At 33.9% G+C, this 19258-nt stretch overlaps 1 protein-coding gene across 5 annotated transcripts in view; it reads right to left on the reverse strand.

The window, feature by feature from the left end:
* Nucleotides 1–4287: 4287 nt before the first annotated feature.
* PRPF40A (pre-mRNA processing factor 40 homolog A) overlaps nt 4288–19258 on the reverse strand; it is a 57977-nt gene continuing 43006 nt past the window's right edge. For 3 of the 5 annotated variants that reach the window (XM_041739394.1, XM_041739397.1, XM_041739393.1), the window contains 15 exons: nt 19060–19124; nt 18565–18729; nt 17226–17334; nt 16247–16397; nt 15169–15302; nt 12289–12403; nt 12026–12129; nt 11800–11916; nt 11368–11505; nt 10951–11046; nt 8852–8938; nt 8670–8766; nt 8389–8450; nt 6849–6980; nt 4288–5330 (listed from right to left, as the gene is read on the reverse strand). In XM_041739394.1, the coding sequence (XP_041595328.1) occupies nt 5238–5330; nt 6849–6980; nt 8389–8450; nt 8670–8766; nt 8852–8938; nt 10951–11046; nt 11368–11505; nt 11800–11916; nt 12026–12129; nt 12289–12403; nt 15169–15302; nt 16247–16397; nt 17226–17334; nt 18565–18729; nt 19060–19124 (1665 nt within the window). In that variant the 3' untranslated portion in view covers nt 4288–5237. The remainder of the gene's footprint in view (nt 5331–6848; nt 6981–8388; nt 8451–8669; nt 8767–8851; nt 8939–10950; nt 11047–11367; nt 11506–11799; nt 11917–12025; nt 12130–12288; nt 12404–15168; nt 15303–16246; nt 16398–17225; nt 17335–18564; nt 18730–19059; nt 19125–19258) is intronic. The other 2 variants (XM_041739398.1, XM_041739395.1) reach the window with 1 other exon arrangement.

Here is a 19258-nt window from a genome sequence, read left to right on the forward strand (position 1 = left end):
AAGTTCAAATGAGGTGGATATGGTTAGGTATGGGGCAGTATATTCCATTAATACCCACTCTTAAAAAGAGAATTTACCAGTGATTTAGAACTAAGTCTCCTTGTTCCCAACTCCCAATCCTCTAAAAATCTAAATCTTCACCCACTAAAATTCGCTGCATTGAATGCCCAAGGCACCCTGCTGACAAAATCATTAGCATAGACTGGGACTTGATACCCATCACCTACTGTGGTTCAATGTACTCGATTTTGTAAAATTACCTCTTTAACTGGAAGATGCATTCTTACAATAGCTTCACAGAGCACATACCTATTAATTTTAGTATTTGGTAAAACAGCTCTTAGCCCTAAGACATTTTTAAAATCTTTATCAGAAATGTCTGCAGAGGATCGGCCCAGTATATACAAAAGGATTAATCTGTTTTTCATTCCCCTTAAAACTAATACCCAATCTAATTCCAAGAAAAAATATGAAAGAAATGAAGTGTTGATAAACCTTTTGATCTAACTTTTTTATAGAGAAAATCAAGTATTACACTGAGGAAACAGAACATGGGCATCTAGCATCTCGCAGCACAGAACTGCTGCATGTAAGGAGGGGTGTTTAATACCAAAAGCTGACACAAATCCAACTTACTTAGTAAAAGATGCCATTTTTTTCTAATAAATTATTTATTTACAAAAGGTCTAATTTTATATAACTATTAGGTTCTTTACATCAGAACAGTATATAAACAGAAGAGAAAATCTGGTAATTACAAACACAGAAAATAGAAACCTGTTTCTACCCCCTTATTACTCACCTTTCAGAACAAATCTTCAGTTTAGTTGTAGAGAGGCAGGCAAGAGAACAAACCCACCACATGTTTCAGGCAGGACCAAAATAAAGGACTATTTATAAATAGCACATTTTAGAGACCCTGAGGAACAGCATACAAGGGCCTCAAGAAATGGCTTAGTTGGATCATGATCTCATTAGGCAACCACTGTTTTAGTCTATGAATGAAAACTGGGCTGGGAGGGTGTTGTTGACTAGTTCCCCTGAAATGCACATGTCAACCTAGGCCGTTACTCCTGGGGCAATTACCAATCATGAACAATAGTGAGATGGCTTTTGAAGCATAGATCCTATTGAGTCACAAAAGCTGTTTTTATATAGCAAGTTTTAAAAGCAAGGAAATCTACAATTAAGGAACTGAGGCAGGGAGACAGGCTAAATGGAGGACTGAGGGGCATGGTGAGATACTTGGGAACAGAATCTTCCCAATTCCCATACCTCATCCTTTGTTGGAAATAGCCTGAAATCATTAGTTCTCAAATTAGAATTTGGCAATTTTGCTGTTCTTTCCAAGCATGGCCTTTAAAGACTATCTCTGATCTAGCTAAAAGCTAGCTCTTCAAAGAGAAGTTACTACTTTTAAACTACTATATCTTAATTCATGAATATGAAAAACTACATTTCAAATCATAAGGTATTTCTTTTCCTACTCAGAAACCACATGGTTACACGTTCTAACAAGCTTTTGGAAATTTTTGTAGCAAAAGCTGTTAAGACACAGCCACCAGAACGGCTTTAGTTGTGGGTTAGTACACTACTGCGATCATGCTGTGTACTGTGGATGAGTGTTATCTTGTCAACCAGCAATTTTACACATTCACTCAATAAATGCCTACAATGTGCCAGGCACCGTTCTAGTCCACAGAATATAGCAGTAAATGAAACAAATCCCTGTTTCCAAGGAACCTGACCACCATTTAAGTTAAAACAACTGAAAAACTTAAGAGCAAGGTAAGATTTAATAAAGAATTATTAGACTTGTATATACCATTACCAAAAACCATAAAATTCTAAGTCCTATATAGAACACAATTCCATGAAAAATTACTCATGACACTTTGCTTTTCCTTTATGTAAAATGAGTGGCTTTACTTAGAGAATGCAAAAGAATTAAAATTGTATCTGATACTGAGAGAGAGACATACCCAAGGGAAAAGAAAAGTCTGATTTTTAAGATACAAGGAATTAATGTGCTTTGCCTCATTTTGCTTTTGGAAATGTTTATTTAGTTCCTTAGTTTTGTAATTTACATTTAAATTAAGTAATATTCTTAAATATTCTATAAATTTATAGCATTCATAACTCTTCCCTGGGTACTATTTGATTAGAAACCGTTCTCTCTCAAATAGCATCTAAGCTTTAAAAAAAAAACAAACAAAAAAAACTTTCTAGGTCTACCCCTTCCTGGATGCAAAGAGGAGAAAAGTGGCTGCCAGGCTCACATCTAGGCAAATGTTTCTTAACACAATACAAGCCCTTTGGTAAAGAAAATTATGAACTTTCTAAAAGAACGTACAGAGATGTCTCAGTTTTTATAGTTTCTTCACTCCACCCTATGAATTAAAGGCCTTTTTCTAGGCCATTTTTATCTTATAGCTGTATAAAAGGAGGCCCAATGAGCAAAAGTCAAGCTGTGACATTTTGATCATTTTCATATTTACTGGGAGGCATAAAAATGAAGTTTTTATTGTTGAAAAACAGGAATATATGCCAAAGCTGCTTTGGGTAATAATGACATACCCTTGATGTGTTAAGAAAAAAGAAAAAAAAAAGACCGTTGCTTTTATTTAAAAGCATTAAGTAATTTAAGTAAATTTGGGAAAGTGCAAGAATTCATACTTGACTAACTTTTCACACAAATTCAGTTTTCCCATACAGGAATTACTGGACTGGGAGAAAATGAAAACATCAAATATTAGAGATTCTGATTTTGACTTTTATGATATTAAATGTATTAGTAAATGTGATCCAATAACTTAATATTAATGATACAGAGGGAAGAAAACCCTCAACATTTACCAGAGTCTGATGCTTAACTGAAACGTAAATTCCCCTTATCTGAAAAAAAACATACTTTCCTGTTTGAACACATTTGTTCAGACTCCTTTTTGAACAACTCTGTTTAACTCTAACAGAATCAGTATTCTAAGACATTTCAGCTTTTACCAGACTGAAGATTTAGAAACCTGACCTAAGAGGTTAAAAATATTCACATAGAGCTCTTGCTATAACAAAATCTTCCCATCACCTGTGCCTTCACAGTACAGTACCTTTTGGTAACTAAATCCCATTTGATGGGATCACTGAAGGTAGACAGGATTATAGTCACTTCAATTACATCTTTTATAATAACAATGTATTTTAAGTTGCCATTTATCAGTTTTGTTTTTAGGTCAAATATTTTCATGGATGAACTATAGAGAAACAAATTTGTATTGTAGGGATTTGAGGTGGTAAGACAGTGTCTCTAAGAAATACAGAAATCTATTTTGAGGACATACTAAAACATATCAATAACTTTTTATTTAAATAGAAAAATTAAAACTTTAAAGTTGCACTTAAAAAAATCATTCATGGAATTAAAACAAAATTTTACAGATTCTAAATTCTCTTATGAAACACCACTAGTATTTCTGCCAATATCATATGTGCATTTTGAAGATTTTGCCACTGACTTCCATGTCAAGTGTTTGACATGATTAGCAATATTAACTATCATTATGAGACCTCTGAAAAGTAAATCTAGACAAACTCCCTGTTGCCAAAGTTGTTATTTTGGTTCTAATATACAATAAAAGACTAAACCTCAAGCAAGCAACTTGATTATTTCACATCTTCTAAGGATAGTGATTCTCATTTTCCACAGTCATGTCAGTTTTTCACAGCAGAAAAATGATTTGGCAGAGAAAGTTTAGAAATAACTCCCTGCCCACCACCCCCTTTTCTGTTTTTCAACAGTGGATGCTAGATTTAATTGAAACAGTGGGCAGAGATGGGAAAGAGTAGTCCTAGTCATCTGAACTTCTCAAATAAAATGAACTTTTTGTTCTTCTAAATCCCAACTTGAAATAGGATTGCTCGAAGTGTCCAAAATAAAAAAATACCTAATGCCAAAGACTATATGCTAAAATTTACTTATTAAAAAAATCTCCTGCACTGAAGGAAAATAGTATAAATTACATTACCAACCTTCAAAAAGTTAGCATGTAAAGAGTATTCTAGCTTCAAACCATTGCCTCTCTAAAGTTTTCTATAGGAAATTTGTAGATCAAAAACAAATTACGGGGGCCTGAAATGTACTGACTTGTAATATTCTTAAATATTAAAAAGGAAAAGTAACCTAGCTATGTGGGTTAGATGAAGTAAAATTCCAAGGATTTAGTATCTTTAAATGATCATACAATTTTTTAGAGCTGAGTAGTTTAAGTAGAAATAAATACTAGTACACGCTAGAAGAGAAGGTTTAATAATTGATAAAAATGTACAAAAATATTCAAATCAGAAATGCTTTAGAATGTGTACCACGAAGTCAATACTTCTCAGTGAGTAGGGAAGGTAAAAGACTTCCTCAATGGAAAAAAAGCAAAAGCTCGGATTAAAAAAAAAAAGACAACTGTTAAAGAAAATGTTTAAGTCAACATTGATTTTTGTTTCAGACAAGGATATTGCAACTATCACTTAAAAGTCTGGTGGCACATTCTTTAGTAGGTCCTTAAGGCAATATATTTAAACTAATTTACAATTTGATTTGATGTTAACTTTTTAAACATCACCTCAAAATAATGCCCTCACAACAGCCTTTTTTTTTAAAATGTATTCAGATGTTTCATAAAAAATAATGGTGGCTTTATTATAGTAGTGCTCCTTAGCACCGCTATAGTTAGTTAAGGGTCTGACAGGTTTCCATTAAGAACACCTATTTCTGAGTTCACCATAAAAGATCATATCGGAACCAGTTGGGTAGTGCACAAAAAAGCAGTTTTATCAGTTGCTGGTGCTTTTTTTGTACTACTAAGTATCAAAAAATTTTTCATTATATCTTCAAAATCCAACTTCTATAAAGTAAATCAAATCGCCTCATAACTTAGACTTCAGAACAAAGTAGAGACATCTGCAGTTATCAGTAAATTGCCACCTTTAATCCATCCTGCAGTGCCCTATGAAAGGGTCACAGAAAGACAGTTATGACCATATGAAAATATGATTCTTGATACAGAATCAAAAGTTATTTTCAGTTTCCTTTGCTTTTATAAAGTCCACAATAACAATACTTAAATGCACTTTTTTTTTTTCCTGTGATATAATTAAAACCCAGTGTTTTATTTCAATTGAACTTTAAAATAGAGTCCCTGGTCTGAATTAGACTTTAAATCATACTGTAAACATATATTTGGTATAATTTATTGATCATCATCCAGTTGCTCCAAAAGGGTCCTTCTGCGCTTTTCCAATTCCCCTTCACTCAGTTCACTGCCAGAAGTATCCCAATTCCCCTGAAAAGACATTGAATAGGATTAGGATTACATCTTATGTCAGTACTCAAAAGGTAGTATTGAACTTTTGAAAAAAAAGAAAGAAAAGGCAATCAAAATGTATATGGATTCTCTTCCACAGAAACAAGCTGCTCATCAGAGGGTTTAGGACTGACCTCTCTCCCAAAAGCCTATTAATGAGTTGCTAACCATTCTCTGGCTTTATTAGGGGACATAGTGAACTTTAGTGCTTTCAGGTTGCATTAATATGTAAATCAGGCAGAAAGGTACACAATGGTTTCTTTCCCTTCCTCTAACACCTCTGAATGTGAAACATTTTGTTTCCATTTAATGAAGCCAGTGTTCATAACCTAAAGCACTATATTCCTTGCTAATTTTGTAGATTCCAGGTCACCTAAGTATTTTATATTACAAACAAGTATTATGTTTTTATTTTAAGATTTTATTTAGCCTCTCTGTATCTCTCATGAATAAATACCTACATATATAAAATCTTTACAAAAAAAAAAAGATTTTATTTATTCATGAGAGACACAGCGGAAAGAGAAGACACAGGCAGAGGGAGAAGCAGGCTCCCTCTGGGGAGCCCGATGTGGGACTCGAACCCTGGATCCTTGGATCCCAGGATCGGGATCTGAGCGAAAGGCAGGTGTTCAACCACTGAGCCACCCAGGTGCCCCAAGTATTATCCTTTAAACATATTATCCTTAGATAAACATTTAAGATTTATGAGAATAAACATTTAAAATTTATGAGCAGGGCAATAGTCTGAAGAACACTTAAAAAATATTGTATTTGTGAAAAACAATCTTTAAAAAGTAGATAGTTCATCTATTCTCCTTCCTTCAGAGATTTCATTTAACTGATTACAAAGAACAAACTGTTAAACGCTGTTACTAAGTATTCAGAAAATCTTCATTCTTCACCAAGGATGTGCATGAAACTCACCAGGGCAGCTTTTAAAAAGAACCTTCATATCAACTGAATTAATTAAAACACTAAAGGGACGGTCATAGGTTGATTTAGTAGCATTACTCCTGTTAAGTCCACAGTATTTGTGGAAGAATGGCAAGGCTAAGACGATTGGTGTTAAAAAAAATAATAATAAAAAATAAAAAATAAAAATAAAAAAAAAATTAAAAAAAAAAGACGATCGGTGTTACTGTGCTGTTGTTTACACACACACACACACACACACACACACACGTGGGAAATTAAAGACTAATTTGATATTAAAATGTTAACTTTGGCTTTTAGTCCCCTCCTATCCTTCTGCCCTCACCTCTTCTCTCACAATGATTACTCCTACAAAGTTAACATTTCGAAACTGAACTTAGTGTATATCTGGAGAACCCGTGATCTGAGAAACCCTGATCTGAGTCTCTTATATTCTTTACATTTTCTTCATTTTCTTCAAATGGTAGCTAACCTAGAAAAAGTCAATCAATGTCATACTAACCACAGTATCTATTTTTTCTATTCTGGAAACCCAGGTATGAAATAATTCTGAATACTTACAGAATCCTTTCCAGTCTTTTTCTTAGGTGATTTGTGTTTTGATTCTGATCTTTGTCTAGTTCTATCTTTTTCACTTTCTCGGTCTTTTTCTTTTTTATCCTTCTCTCGCTCAGCATCTGACTCTGGAGAGTCCTAAGTAAATAAAAAATAACATTAGCATTTTGATGAAGAAAACCATTGCTTTTTAGTATCTCCATATAGATAATATTTAAGAACATTTATATATCATATATTATCATAGGGCATGTGTTCCTAGTGCAGTGAAATCTGAACTAGTAACCTCAACGATTCTGGAACATATCCAAGATTCATTGGAGGGAGTCTGTCTATCCTTTGGGAAGGGTGACATTTTATTTTATTTATTTATTTTTTTTTTATTTTTTTTTTTAATTTTTTTTTTTTTTTAATTTTATTTATTTATGATAGTCATACAGAGAGAAAGAGAGAGGCAGAGACACAGGTAGAGGGAGAAGCAGGCTCCATGCGCCGGGAGCCTGATGTGGGATTCGATCCCGGGTCTCCAGGATCGCGCCCTGGGCCAAAGGCAGGCGCCAAACCGCTGCGCCACCCAGGGATCCCGGAAGGGTGACATTTTAATACAGTAACATTGCAAAAGAGTTTCACTAAAGTAGGGAAGCATACAAAATGGGAGTATGCCTATAATGTAAAAGTAGACAAACATTACAGTTTCCACCAACCCAATAAAATATTGTTTTTTTTGTTCAGCTATGTGTACAGAATGCTGTGATTAGGTTAATCACCTAATAGGTTGACCGTTATATAATAAAATTCCTCTCTCAAAACTATAACTGAAAAGCAGGATTATTTATTTTAAAGGATTTTATTTATTTAGAAAGAGGAAGGGGACGGACAAAGGGAAAGGGAGAAAGAGAATCTTCAGCAGACTCCATGATGAGTACAGAACCTGAACTTAAACCCTGGAGATCATGACCTGAGTAGAAATCAAGAGCTTGATGGGATGCTTAACCGACTGAGCCACCCAGGTGCCCCAAAAAAGCAGGATTTAAAGGGCAATGTCAAAAAAAATTAAAAAGAAATGGCAATGTCACTGCCTAAATAACTGGTCCTTTATTAGATATGTACAAATTCGAGTGAGTGGCACGAAGGAAAAAAAATCTCAATAGGTAATAAACACCTACTCACTTATGTTTCAAAAAAACCTCCTTAGGATATCTTGATACATATGTAAAATTAAGAACTAAGAGTAGAGAAGGAGGTGAACATTTAGACTTATGATTCTCACCACAACACAAGACACACACAAACACTTGGGTCTTTCTCTAAGATTGCTTTAAAAAGCCAGAGTGGGAATCTTAACACTGATGTGTGTTTATTTTAAAAGCTCACTGGAAGGTTTTAATGGAAGATTATGGTGAAGACAAATGATGTAATTCCTGAGTTCAGGTGTCCACTGGAACTGTGCTAGACTGCACAGGAGTAGACAGAAAAGGGTTCTATCGCCGCTGAATAAGTTAAGGGCTAAAGCTAGGGGCAGTATAAAAATTAAAAGCGTGCTTACAGATTTATGTCTCCTCTTCTTGCTTTTCTTCTTATGCTTTTTTGACTTCTTGTAACTTCTCTCTAAGCAGCATGAAAAGAAAAAAATGTCTGACTTTGAGGACATCCAAGTGCCAATACCTCTTTTTCCTTTAATTTCTAAGCGCTAATGCTAGGGGGCAGGGAGTAGGGAGGGAGATAAGAGTCTTCGGCAGACAAGGGTTCAATCCAGGAGAAATCAAGACCTGAGCTGAAACCAAGCATTGGGCACTTAACCAATGGCAAGTTAAAAGAAATGCTTACCAGATTCAGCACTAGAAGAATGTTCTGAGGCAGACCGAGACTCTGATCGCTGTCTTTTTTTCTTTGAATGGCTGTCGTCATCATCTGAATCTGATCCCTATAAAATACACATAATTTCATCCATAATGATGTTATTAACAAATACTTCAATACACTTATAGTGCCATGATAAACTTCCTTACCGATCTAGAGCGGGAACGTTTCCTGTGATGTTTTTTAGATTTTTTAGAATGTTTCTTGTTCTTTGAATGATGATGTTGACATTCATGCTACAGGTGCAAAAGGAAAAGATTTTCAAAAGTTAACATTGACTTCAAACAGCAGATTGTGAAGAATCTTTAATGCTATAAAAATAAGTTATTAGAGTGAAAATTTCATTCATTTTGCACATTTAGGATGTACTTTCATGAAGCTGCAGTTGTCAGTTAAAATGTTCTGTTCCTTCCTAACCATCCCATTCTGACTCATTTCAACATCTAAACAGAACAAATATTAAAGAAAGCACTTCTTATAGAAATGAGAATGGTATGCTTTAGTAGGGACAACTGATATACTTCAGAAAAGTATCACCTGTAGAAAGGCACATTGCTTTAAAAACCAATGAAATGAAATTACATTCAGACATGATTTTTATGATGAATCTGGCTAGGCTTATTATTATTAGCACCACGAAAATGAACTACTACCTCAGAGTTATCCTTGACCAAGATAAATGACGACGCTCTCAGAATAAAGCAAAATCTAATCCTTTTTCTACCAAGGAGCATTCCCTTCTTAGTCAAACATTAAGAACTCCAAAGACAATCTAACTCTAACACCACATCAAATCAAAAAAGGAAAAGTCTCTGTGGATTTTAATTCATTTATTAATGCTGCAGTAAAAGCTCCTTGCCCCCAAACATCTATGGCCTTTAAAATAATTCTGCTTCAGTTTACAAGTAAATGGAAATTAAATATCTAAGAAGGAAAGCTCCTTTTACTCTGTCACTGAATGCTGAATTTTTCCTCCTCTTCTAACTCAAAAGCTCAGATTACTAGGATCGCAAAACTTATTCCTCTTTCAGAGGAAGAGCCTCTTCCTTATGACCATTTACGACCTCAGCACTTTCCCAATACAGATCACCAGAGAATTTTAATGTTGATTATGAACTGGGAGACAATGTTAAGACACTAATTAGAGCAGAGCTTCTCACAAATGTATATTCTATTCGAGTGCTTTAGATTCTTATTGAAATGATGATTCTGATACAGGATTTCTGCCAATGGGGCCTGAGATTCTGAATGTCTAACAAGCTCCCAGCTTTGAAGAGACCTAGAGGCCAAGAGGGCTGGATCTTGAGGCAGCTAGGAGAAAATAAAGATGCATGTGGATGCATGTTAACAATGAAATTCATCAAGAACAAGAAATCCAAGGAAACAGTGGACAATTAAGTGACCTGCAGTGAGTGACCAATGACCATACCATGCCAACACTCTAATGTTAAATATATGCCAGCTTTCAATGTGTTGCAAAGTATCACTATGTCCAGAACTGGCAGGGTAGTGTTATTTGTTAAAAGCATTAACCCTGGAGTTAAACAGCCTGGGCTGGAATCTTTTCCCTTCAAATTACTTTTCTTTACCTCGGTCTGCTCATCTATAACTTCACAGAGTTGTTGTGAGGATTAAGTTCATATATGTAGTGTGTGTTTGTAAAACTGTTAGAACAGTGTCTGGACCCACATAGGCACCAAATTCTATTATTGAGTAATTACTGGTCAATTTAGCATATTTACTATATACAAGTACCTACACCTAAAATCTTCATCAAAATACCCTTATTCAGCTAATGGAGTAACTTGCAATTTTATCATTACTTATTTTAACACAGACTTACTACTTATTTCATTATTTTCCAGATCTCACTGAGCATTGAACACATCTAACATAGTGTAATATTTGAAATGCGTGCTTAAAAAGCTATTTAAGTTTTCTTTAGATTTACCAAAGTCATTATAGGAGGCTGCTAAATTGTTGAATTTCTAAAACACTGTAAAAACAAGTATGAACTCTCTCCACAAACACATCTTACTTAAGTTTCTTTTGCTCAAAGGCAGTTTCTATAGAAAAATCATTTCCTTAACCATCTCAGGTAAATGACATTTGTATAGAAGCTGTATATATAAAAAAAAAAAAGTAGTATAATTTAAGAAACAAACTTTGATCAATTTTAATTCAATTTGGGCTTCTATTCTTATGTATTTTGTAATAGTCGAATTAATTATGAGAATACTAAAATTACCTCAAGCACATGCATAAAATCTTTAAATATTCGTTTTCTTTCAGACTCTAGAGTTATGTCCTCAAATGCTGGCTCTTTTACAAATCTCTCCCGGATCTGAAACATTCAGATATGAACACATGAATAACAAGAAAAGTATACCAATATGACTAATAATCACAATAGCCAGTGGTAACGGTCACAGCCCCATCCTCTCAAAGGATTTCTTTTCCTCTGAAGTCCAAATCATTTTTTAATAAATATTCCTAAATGCAGGGTCAGAGCTGACTTTAAACTTTTAAATATTCTCAAAATATTCAATGTATACTCTACTTCAGCTTCTTTTTGAGGCTATAAAATGGGAGGGGAATTAAAGATATTTTTATCTTCAATTGTAAAGGAAAAAGATCATTAGAAACAATTTACAATTATACATACATCTTCCCAGACAGCATCCAATTCTATTGGAGGAGTAGCTTGTTTCAACATACTCTTAAATGCAGATTCTTTTCGTTTCATCTTCCGAGCCTCCTCTTTTTCTCGTTCGCGTTCACGGGCTTCTGCCTTTTCTAGTAACTTTTAGAAAATCATATTTAACCAGTTATAATAGTACAATTGAAGTAATTCGTTCTTAATTTAAGCATTCTCTCATCATTTATAAGTTATGAGCCAACTTATAACACAATTTAATTTGAGCAAAGGAAACTTCATCATTAGCCAATCATCTAAATACATTATTTTATTTTACTTTTCAGTAAAATTCTAGCTGTATTCCTTTAATTAGGGAGGCTACAGCTTAAGTACTTTTAGCTGAATATATTAAAAACCGTACTAAAGTAGTTGTTTTCCATAGAAGAGCTGATAACTTACACTGTTGAAAGCCAACTTAATGTTTCCAGCATCTAATGTGGTGGATCTTTTAGTTGAACTGATTATGGCCACAAAGTCTTCGAAAGTAGTATTTACTTCAACTACAAATCCTTTATCCTAAGAAAGAGAAACCTTGTTAACAACAATAATACATAAAAAAGAAGGAAGACAATATCGACTTAAAATATACTGGAGATTAACAGTCAATAGTAAGTGTAGTGTTTACCTTTAGAATGTCTTTTATTATTTTCTTCTCATCATGATAACGTGCTTTAAGATCCTCAACATAAAACTTGAAAAGGTCAAGTGCAGTAGATCCTAATGAAAAAACTAAAGAAGTCAAAAGCTAGCTCTAACCAAAGAGCTGCAATTACTTTTTTGTTTATAAAACAAAATAAAGCACCCCTCCATTCCCCAGCACAGCCACCTGTCTCTCTGGCCCATTCCAACTACTATCATAACTATAAATTGGGAAGAAAAGAATCTCACCCGGCTGACCAAGCATATTAGTAAATCTAATGTCGGAACTAATTGTTGGGTACAATTCCATCCAAGATGACATAGAATGCAGTTGTCCATGTTCATGCAGTTCATCTAAAAATATCTGGGGAGGGAAAAGCCAACAATAACAAAAACCAATTATACTGAAAAGTCATCTTTAAGGACATTAGAAATATTAGTGTAACAAGAAAACACACTAAAAACAGCAATATTTGAAACTCTTGTACCAATGTATCCCAAATATGTGTAAGGTACAAAGAATATTGCTCTTTGATGAAAATAAAATCTGCTTTTAGGCAAAATTCTCTTCTGCGCTTCAGAGAAAAGGATCTTTGAAAAGCTATATTTTCCAGACTTCAGTTTATTGTCCATTAGGATGGAACATCATTTCAGTTTAGTTATACACACACACACACACACACACACAAAGTTAAGGAGAAATATTAGGTATTGTCTCTAATGATGATGCTAAAGAATGTGTTACATGTTTCCTGTAAAACACACTTTTTGTTTTCAGATATAGTACCCAACGTGTTTGGGCTGGGTTTTGTTTTTTAATTTTTAATTAACAAATATGGATCTTTAAGCTGATGAATTTTACTGAAGTAATACAGTAGTTTAAAGAACCGAGACTCAACTACATATCTGATTTAAAAACTGATTTCCTTTCTTCTATGTTAAATTTATACCCTAAATCTAAATCTATATGCTTATTCTAATTTCTCTTCTTTATCCTTTTTCCATATTTGCTGATTTTCAGGGCAACATACTGGGGCTTTTATACTCAACAATTTACACATCCTGCTTCCCCAAATCCTTCGAGTGTTTAACTGAATAAATATCTCTAAAGACTTATGGCTCAAAATTCTGTTAAAATTTCTATGTCTGCACTGTTCAATATAGTAGACACAGGTCAAATGTAGCTTAAAGTACATGAAATGTGGTTCGTCTGAATTAAGATAGGTCATCAGTATATAACACACAATGATTTTGAAGATTACCAAATTCTATTTTCTGTAACCCAGATTACCTTATTTTTAACATATAGGTCTTATTTTAAACCACTGCAAAACGTTCTTAAGAGCCATTAAAGCTCAACAGTTGCAGAATATTAAAAAACCTAAAAATATGTTCTTCCTAGGCACAAGGCTGCTCAGTTAAAATCTACGTTTTCTAGCCTCCTTTGTTTTTACTTACAGCCATGAGACTAAATTCTCAGCAGCTAACTATGAAGTAGAGTAAAACTTCTAATCACTGTTTTAAAAAACAAAAACAAAAACAAACTGTCCTTTCAACTTCTTTCAAGCTGAAATCTGGTAACGTGGACAACAAACTCCTAAACACGAATAGAAGGCTAATGGCCCAGGACGATTCTCGAAGTATGGGCCAGAAGCATCACTATCACCTAGAAACCTCCTAGAAATATAAATTCTCAGAACCCACCCACCCTAGACTTAGTAAATCAAATTCTAGGGGTGAAGCTCAAGAAACATGTAGTTCTAAGAATATTTTGTATGATCCTTATAGGAAACCACTATAATAAAGGAACCCATAAGATTAATAAATACTAAAGTTTTAGGAATAAGGACTGAAGTAATGCTATTGACTATGTCATTTAAGATGATTTAAGTGACCTTCGGCATGACATAAAGAGTTTATTTAAAAGCCCTCTAGGTGGGATGCCTGGCTCTCCATTGGTAGAGCATGTGACTCTTAATCTTGGGGTTGAGTTCAAGCCCCACACCGGGCAGGGATTACTTGGTAATTCAGATGCACACACATTTGTGAGAACTACTACCTTAGGAAATGGCAATGGGCACTACCCTACACCAAATAATTATCATTAAAGGAGAAATAAGTCTGTTCAAGTTACTGTAATTTAGCATTTATCTTAATACAGTGTTGGGCACCTGGCTGGCTCAGTCCTTTAAGCATCTGCCTTCAGCCCAGGTCATGATACTGGGGTCCTAGGAATGAGCCCCATATCTGGTTCTCTACTCAAGAGGAAGTCTGCTTTTCCCTTTGCCTTTCCTCCCTGCTGGTGATCTCACGCTCTCAACGAAATAAGTAAAATCTTTAAAAAAATCTTCATAGAATGTTTAATGGAAGAGATTTTGTAATTAAGACTGTATAGATTCAAATTCTGGCACCACTAATCAGTCGTCGAATTTGGTTAAGTCACTTCACCTAAGTCCATTTCCTTGTATAAATGGACATAACAAAAATATTACCCAACTCTCATAAGGCTGTAATAAAAATTTAAGTGATTATCAATCTAAAACGTATAGCAGTAAGCAATTAATGCTGCTAGTAATATAATTACTGAAATGGGTAATCTGGTGAAATACGAAATGTAAAAACTCATTACTCCACGATGTTCCCTATTAATGAGAGGATAAAAGTGGTATCTGGAGGTGAAAATGAACCACTGGCCTATATAAAGGATACATAATTTCATCTTCTATAGTGTTTAAGAACTATGGCCTATCCCAAAATTACATACCCCGTACCATTCTCTACTCTTCTCTACACACTAAATATCTAAATATCAACTACTATGAATCAGTCAGTCATCACACATACTTTCTTTTCAGTCTTCTATCATGCAACTCCACTTTCCCAGATGAACCTTAATTGACTTATCAGTGCTAAATATCAAATCTGCTATAGCCTCTTAAGTTCCCCTGGCCTAAAGTGGCTGTTTTCCTTAGATGTATCCAAAACTAATTGTAGCACTTGAGTTAAATGTGTATGGATCCTTCACAAAGCCTAATGATCTGGGATGAAGGGGTCTCAAAATTGTTTCTATTATTGTTTAAGTTCACAAACTATGGTAAGAAATTAAGCTAGAAAAGAGACTTTATTTACCTGAAAAGATTCTCTATTTTTCCGCTGTCGTCTCCTTTCTCTCAGTAAACTCTTCTGTTTTTCTTCTTCTTCTTCCTTTTCTAAAGCTCGGATGTGTTCTTCAAAGCAAATTAATGCATCTTCTTTATCCATGTCTAGAGATTTTTACAGTTAAAGAAAAATTAAAATGTCCAGTATCAGTAAGGAAAGCAGTTTATTACATTAACTTCCTATAAATTTCAAAATCAGCTTTCCAAAATACTTATAATTAAACTCAAATATAACTTGTAATCATCTAACTAGAAAATATGTTTTTAAAAAAATTCCAAAACAATCTCATTAAAAGATATCTTGAATTTGAGGGTGAAAGAAAGACCATGTGACAAGACACAATTAAGGGAAATAAAACTATTACTGTAAAATTTGTCAGCAACATTAGCACTACCTAAGGAGCTTTTCACAGGATAGAATTTTAGGCCCTACCCCACACCTACTGAATAAAAGCACAGTATTCAGAGGGGTAATCCAGAAAGCTATAATTTAAAAAGCAACCAAGTCAGTCAGAAAAAGAACCTGGGGAAGTGTAAGGCACGATAATACTAATACATTTTTTTTTTTTTTTTTTTTGGTGTTTGCAAAACTCTAAAGCCATTACCTCAAGGAGACAGTATGAGTAAAACTGTGGTAATTAATTGGATTCTTACTAAATTACACAAAAATGGCAAAAACAATTTCATGTTTATCTATGACAAACATACTTTAAGGATTATCTGATAAAGCTAATATTTTCTTCCTGAATAATGAAAGGAAATCAACAAAACACTCTATTGGTAATGGACAGAGACTGCCTGGGTAGTAGTAGCTCAGTTAGTTAGTTAAGCATCTGACTTCTGATTTCAGTTCACGTCATGTTCTCAAGGTTGTGAAGATTCTCTCTCTCTCGCCCTTTCCCTCTAGCTCTCCCTCACCCTCAATATATAGAAAAAAAAAAAAGGAATAGACAATTGTATAAAAATTCAGTTAGTAATCTCATAATAAAAGTGAGAATTCTTCGCTGTTGACTTTAAAAAACTTTCTCCCATTTAGTCACTAGTCTTACTTTGTAATTCCTCATCTTCTGCAAAAGTTGGATTATCCATCAGATACTGTTGGGCTTCAGACCAGGTAGTAGAGTATGTTACATTAGCCATGTTGTCAAGTATATTTTTTAAGGCTTCCCAATTTCTCTTTCGTAACTGCTTTGCTTGCTCCTAAATCAAAAGAATGAATACACGTTTTGAGATTCAAAGAAAGTATAGTATTTGAACTGCAATCAAATTCTAAGTGATGCTCAAGTTTCATGTTATCTATTTATTTTTAATACCAACACTACTTTTCCAGTGGTCTTGTCAAAGTGCTTGGCTTGGTAACTGCTTACCTTCAATTTTTCTTTTACCTTTCTCCTAAGAATCTGGATTCTGGGAACCCTATCTCCCCAACAATTCCATAAATCTCTCTTCCTATAGAACTATGCATCAACAGAATGTAAAATGAAAGTTACTGTTGACAAGTCACGCAATAGGTAAATGCCACAGTCTCCAACCACTTTCAGTTATGTTCAATTTTTGTTAATACTTACATTTCTATAAATCTCTTTAAGACTGAATGAGATACAACTTATTGAGTAATAAAATAGATAACAAGGTGTTTTAAAATACTATCATCATGCAAGCACATTTTAGTGGTAACAATTATGTATTACTACTGTTCTTGTATAGAAAATATATAGAAATGTAATATAAACAAAAATACTGAGTATTTTAAAAACCTAATGAGCTTAAAAAGAAAGTATCTTTCAAAGTTGGCGTAAGACAGCCAATTAATGACAACTCAAGTAACAGTTGAATAATTCTGTACCTAGTGTGTCCACATCAATATCTACTATTACAGGAGCTATCCATTCTAATATTGAGATCTGCTACACCACATAAATTGAATAAACCAAACAACAAAAATGAGCGTTAAAAAGTAACTCCTAGTCAGAATGAAGAAATACCTTGTTTTATCTATAAACACCAATAATTAAGAGTGGATAATACCTTTTCTTTTTTTGAAAGAAAGAATAAAACATCTTCATAGATTTCAAGACGATCACGTTCTGATATTGCATTCCAGACTTCCATCTCTCCAAACATTTGCTCCGCTTTTCTATTAAAAAAATTAAGTGTTACCCTGTATTATATATTATTCAATAAAAATTATTTTTAAGCTATTATATATTAAGTATATTGAGCACTTTATATTGTATATTAAGTACATTAACTGTATATTAAGTTTAGAACCACCCAATGAACACTATAAGTTCATGAGTGTATTATATAGAAAAATCTTTTGGATAATTAAGAAAAGAACAAAATAGCTTAGGCCTCCATTTCTCCCTAGAGATGGAGTGGGTAAAATTTTTTTTTTTTTTTTTTTTTTTTAAGATTTATCTGTGAGAGAGAGAGAAAGGGAGAGAGAGAGAGAGGGGGGGAGAGAGTCATCCAGGCACCCCAAGGAGCGCATAAGTTCTAATTGAGCCATGTTTTCTAGTCAAGACTGTATGTTTTAGGGTAGCTATAGACACTAAAGAACTATCCATGGAACTAAATCATAGACTTCAAAAAGATGCCAGAAATTTAGTTAATACATAAAATAGGACTATTTAAAGAAATGAAGAATCTTCAACTAATGCTTTTCTAGAAGACTGAGGAAAATAAGGAAGCACATAATAATTTATTGCAAAAATGTTACATATATATCATATATATATAGGATATATTCCTTTCTTAATTTTTTAAGTAGACACCATGCCCAGTGTGGAGTTGAAGCTCTCCCCACCCCCAATGTGGGCTTCAACTCACTACCCTGAAAGCAAGACATGAGCTGAGATCAAGAGTCAGATGCTTAACCATCTGAGCCACCCGGGCATCCCTCAATTTTTATATTAAAGAAGTCAGGCTTTAATTATTACACTGTCTACCCCTCTATTGTTCTAGTCCCTAAATAATAATTCAGGAAGTCTGTACGTTAAATTTACATTTAACTTCTGATTTATCTTGTACCTTATGAAACTGCCATGCTCCTACCCATTTAGCTTTAATAAGCATCTACTTTGGGTGAGGTACTGTACTTGGCAAAGTCTGATATAGAAACAGTGCAATAGGGGATCCCTGGGTGGCTCAGCAGTTTAGCGCCACCTTCAGCCCAGGGCATGATCCTGGAGACCCGGATCGAGTCCCACGTCAGGCTCTATGCATAGAGCCTGCTTCTCCCTCTTGCCTGTGTCTCTGCCTTTCTCTCTCTGTGTCTCTCTCATGAATAAATAAATAAATTCTTAAAAAAAAAAAACAAAAAAACAGTGCAATAAACACCACTATGCATTACTAAATATCTTACTTGTATCTGGTTGTAGAAGTCATTTTCTCATGATTTTCAAGAAAACGTTGAAAGGATTCCTTGGCCTCTTTGTATTTTGATCTTGCCTCTTCTTTTTCTTCTTTCTCTGTCTGGACTTTGTAAGCATTAAAAGCCTGCTTTTTTTCACTCAACTTTGCTAAAGCACTAAAGAGAAATATACCATATAAGAGTAAATGAAAGCATGATGATCAAATGTCAATACTTTGAAGAAAAAAATGACTTCATTCACAAATTAAGAAAATTTCAGTAAGATATAAAAAATTAAATGATTACAGAGAATAATTTCTATTTTACAAAAACTTCTAATTTCATCTGTACTCAAATTGAATGAGAAGCTTTTTGGTTCATATCTTGACATAAAACAACTATTCTTGGTATCCAAAATAACAGAAGACAAAGTCAAAAGTTACACTATTTTACACAATTGTGAATTTGCTAGAGTTGGAAAAGTAAATAAAAAACTTCAAGTATTACCTGTATCTTGGGTCATTAATGATCATTTTCATAGCTTGTTCCCATGAAGCATTAGAAGGTACCCGCTGAAAACCATTTAATGACAAAAATTAAAATTTTGCACAAATACTGTAAAAGTCATACAACAGGAAATAAAGTATAATACTCACTGCAAACATCAAGCACTTCCCTTTGCTCAAGTTTGAAAGAGGTCTAATAA

Source organism: Vulpes lagopus, chromosome 24 (assembly GCF_018345385.1).
Source record: "Vulpes lagopus strain Blue_001 chromosome 24, ASM1834538v1, whole genome shotgun sequence".
NCBI classification, from domain to species: Eukaryota; Metazoa; Chordata; class Mammalia; order Carnivora; family Canidae; genus Vulpes; species Vulpes lagopus.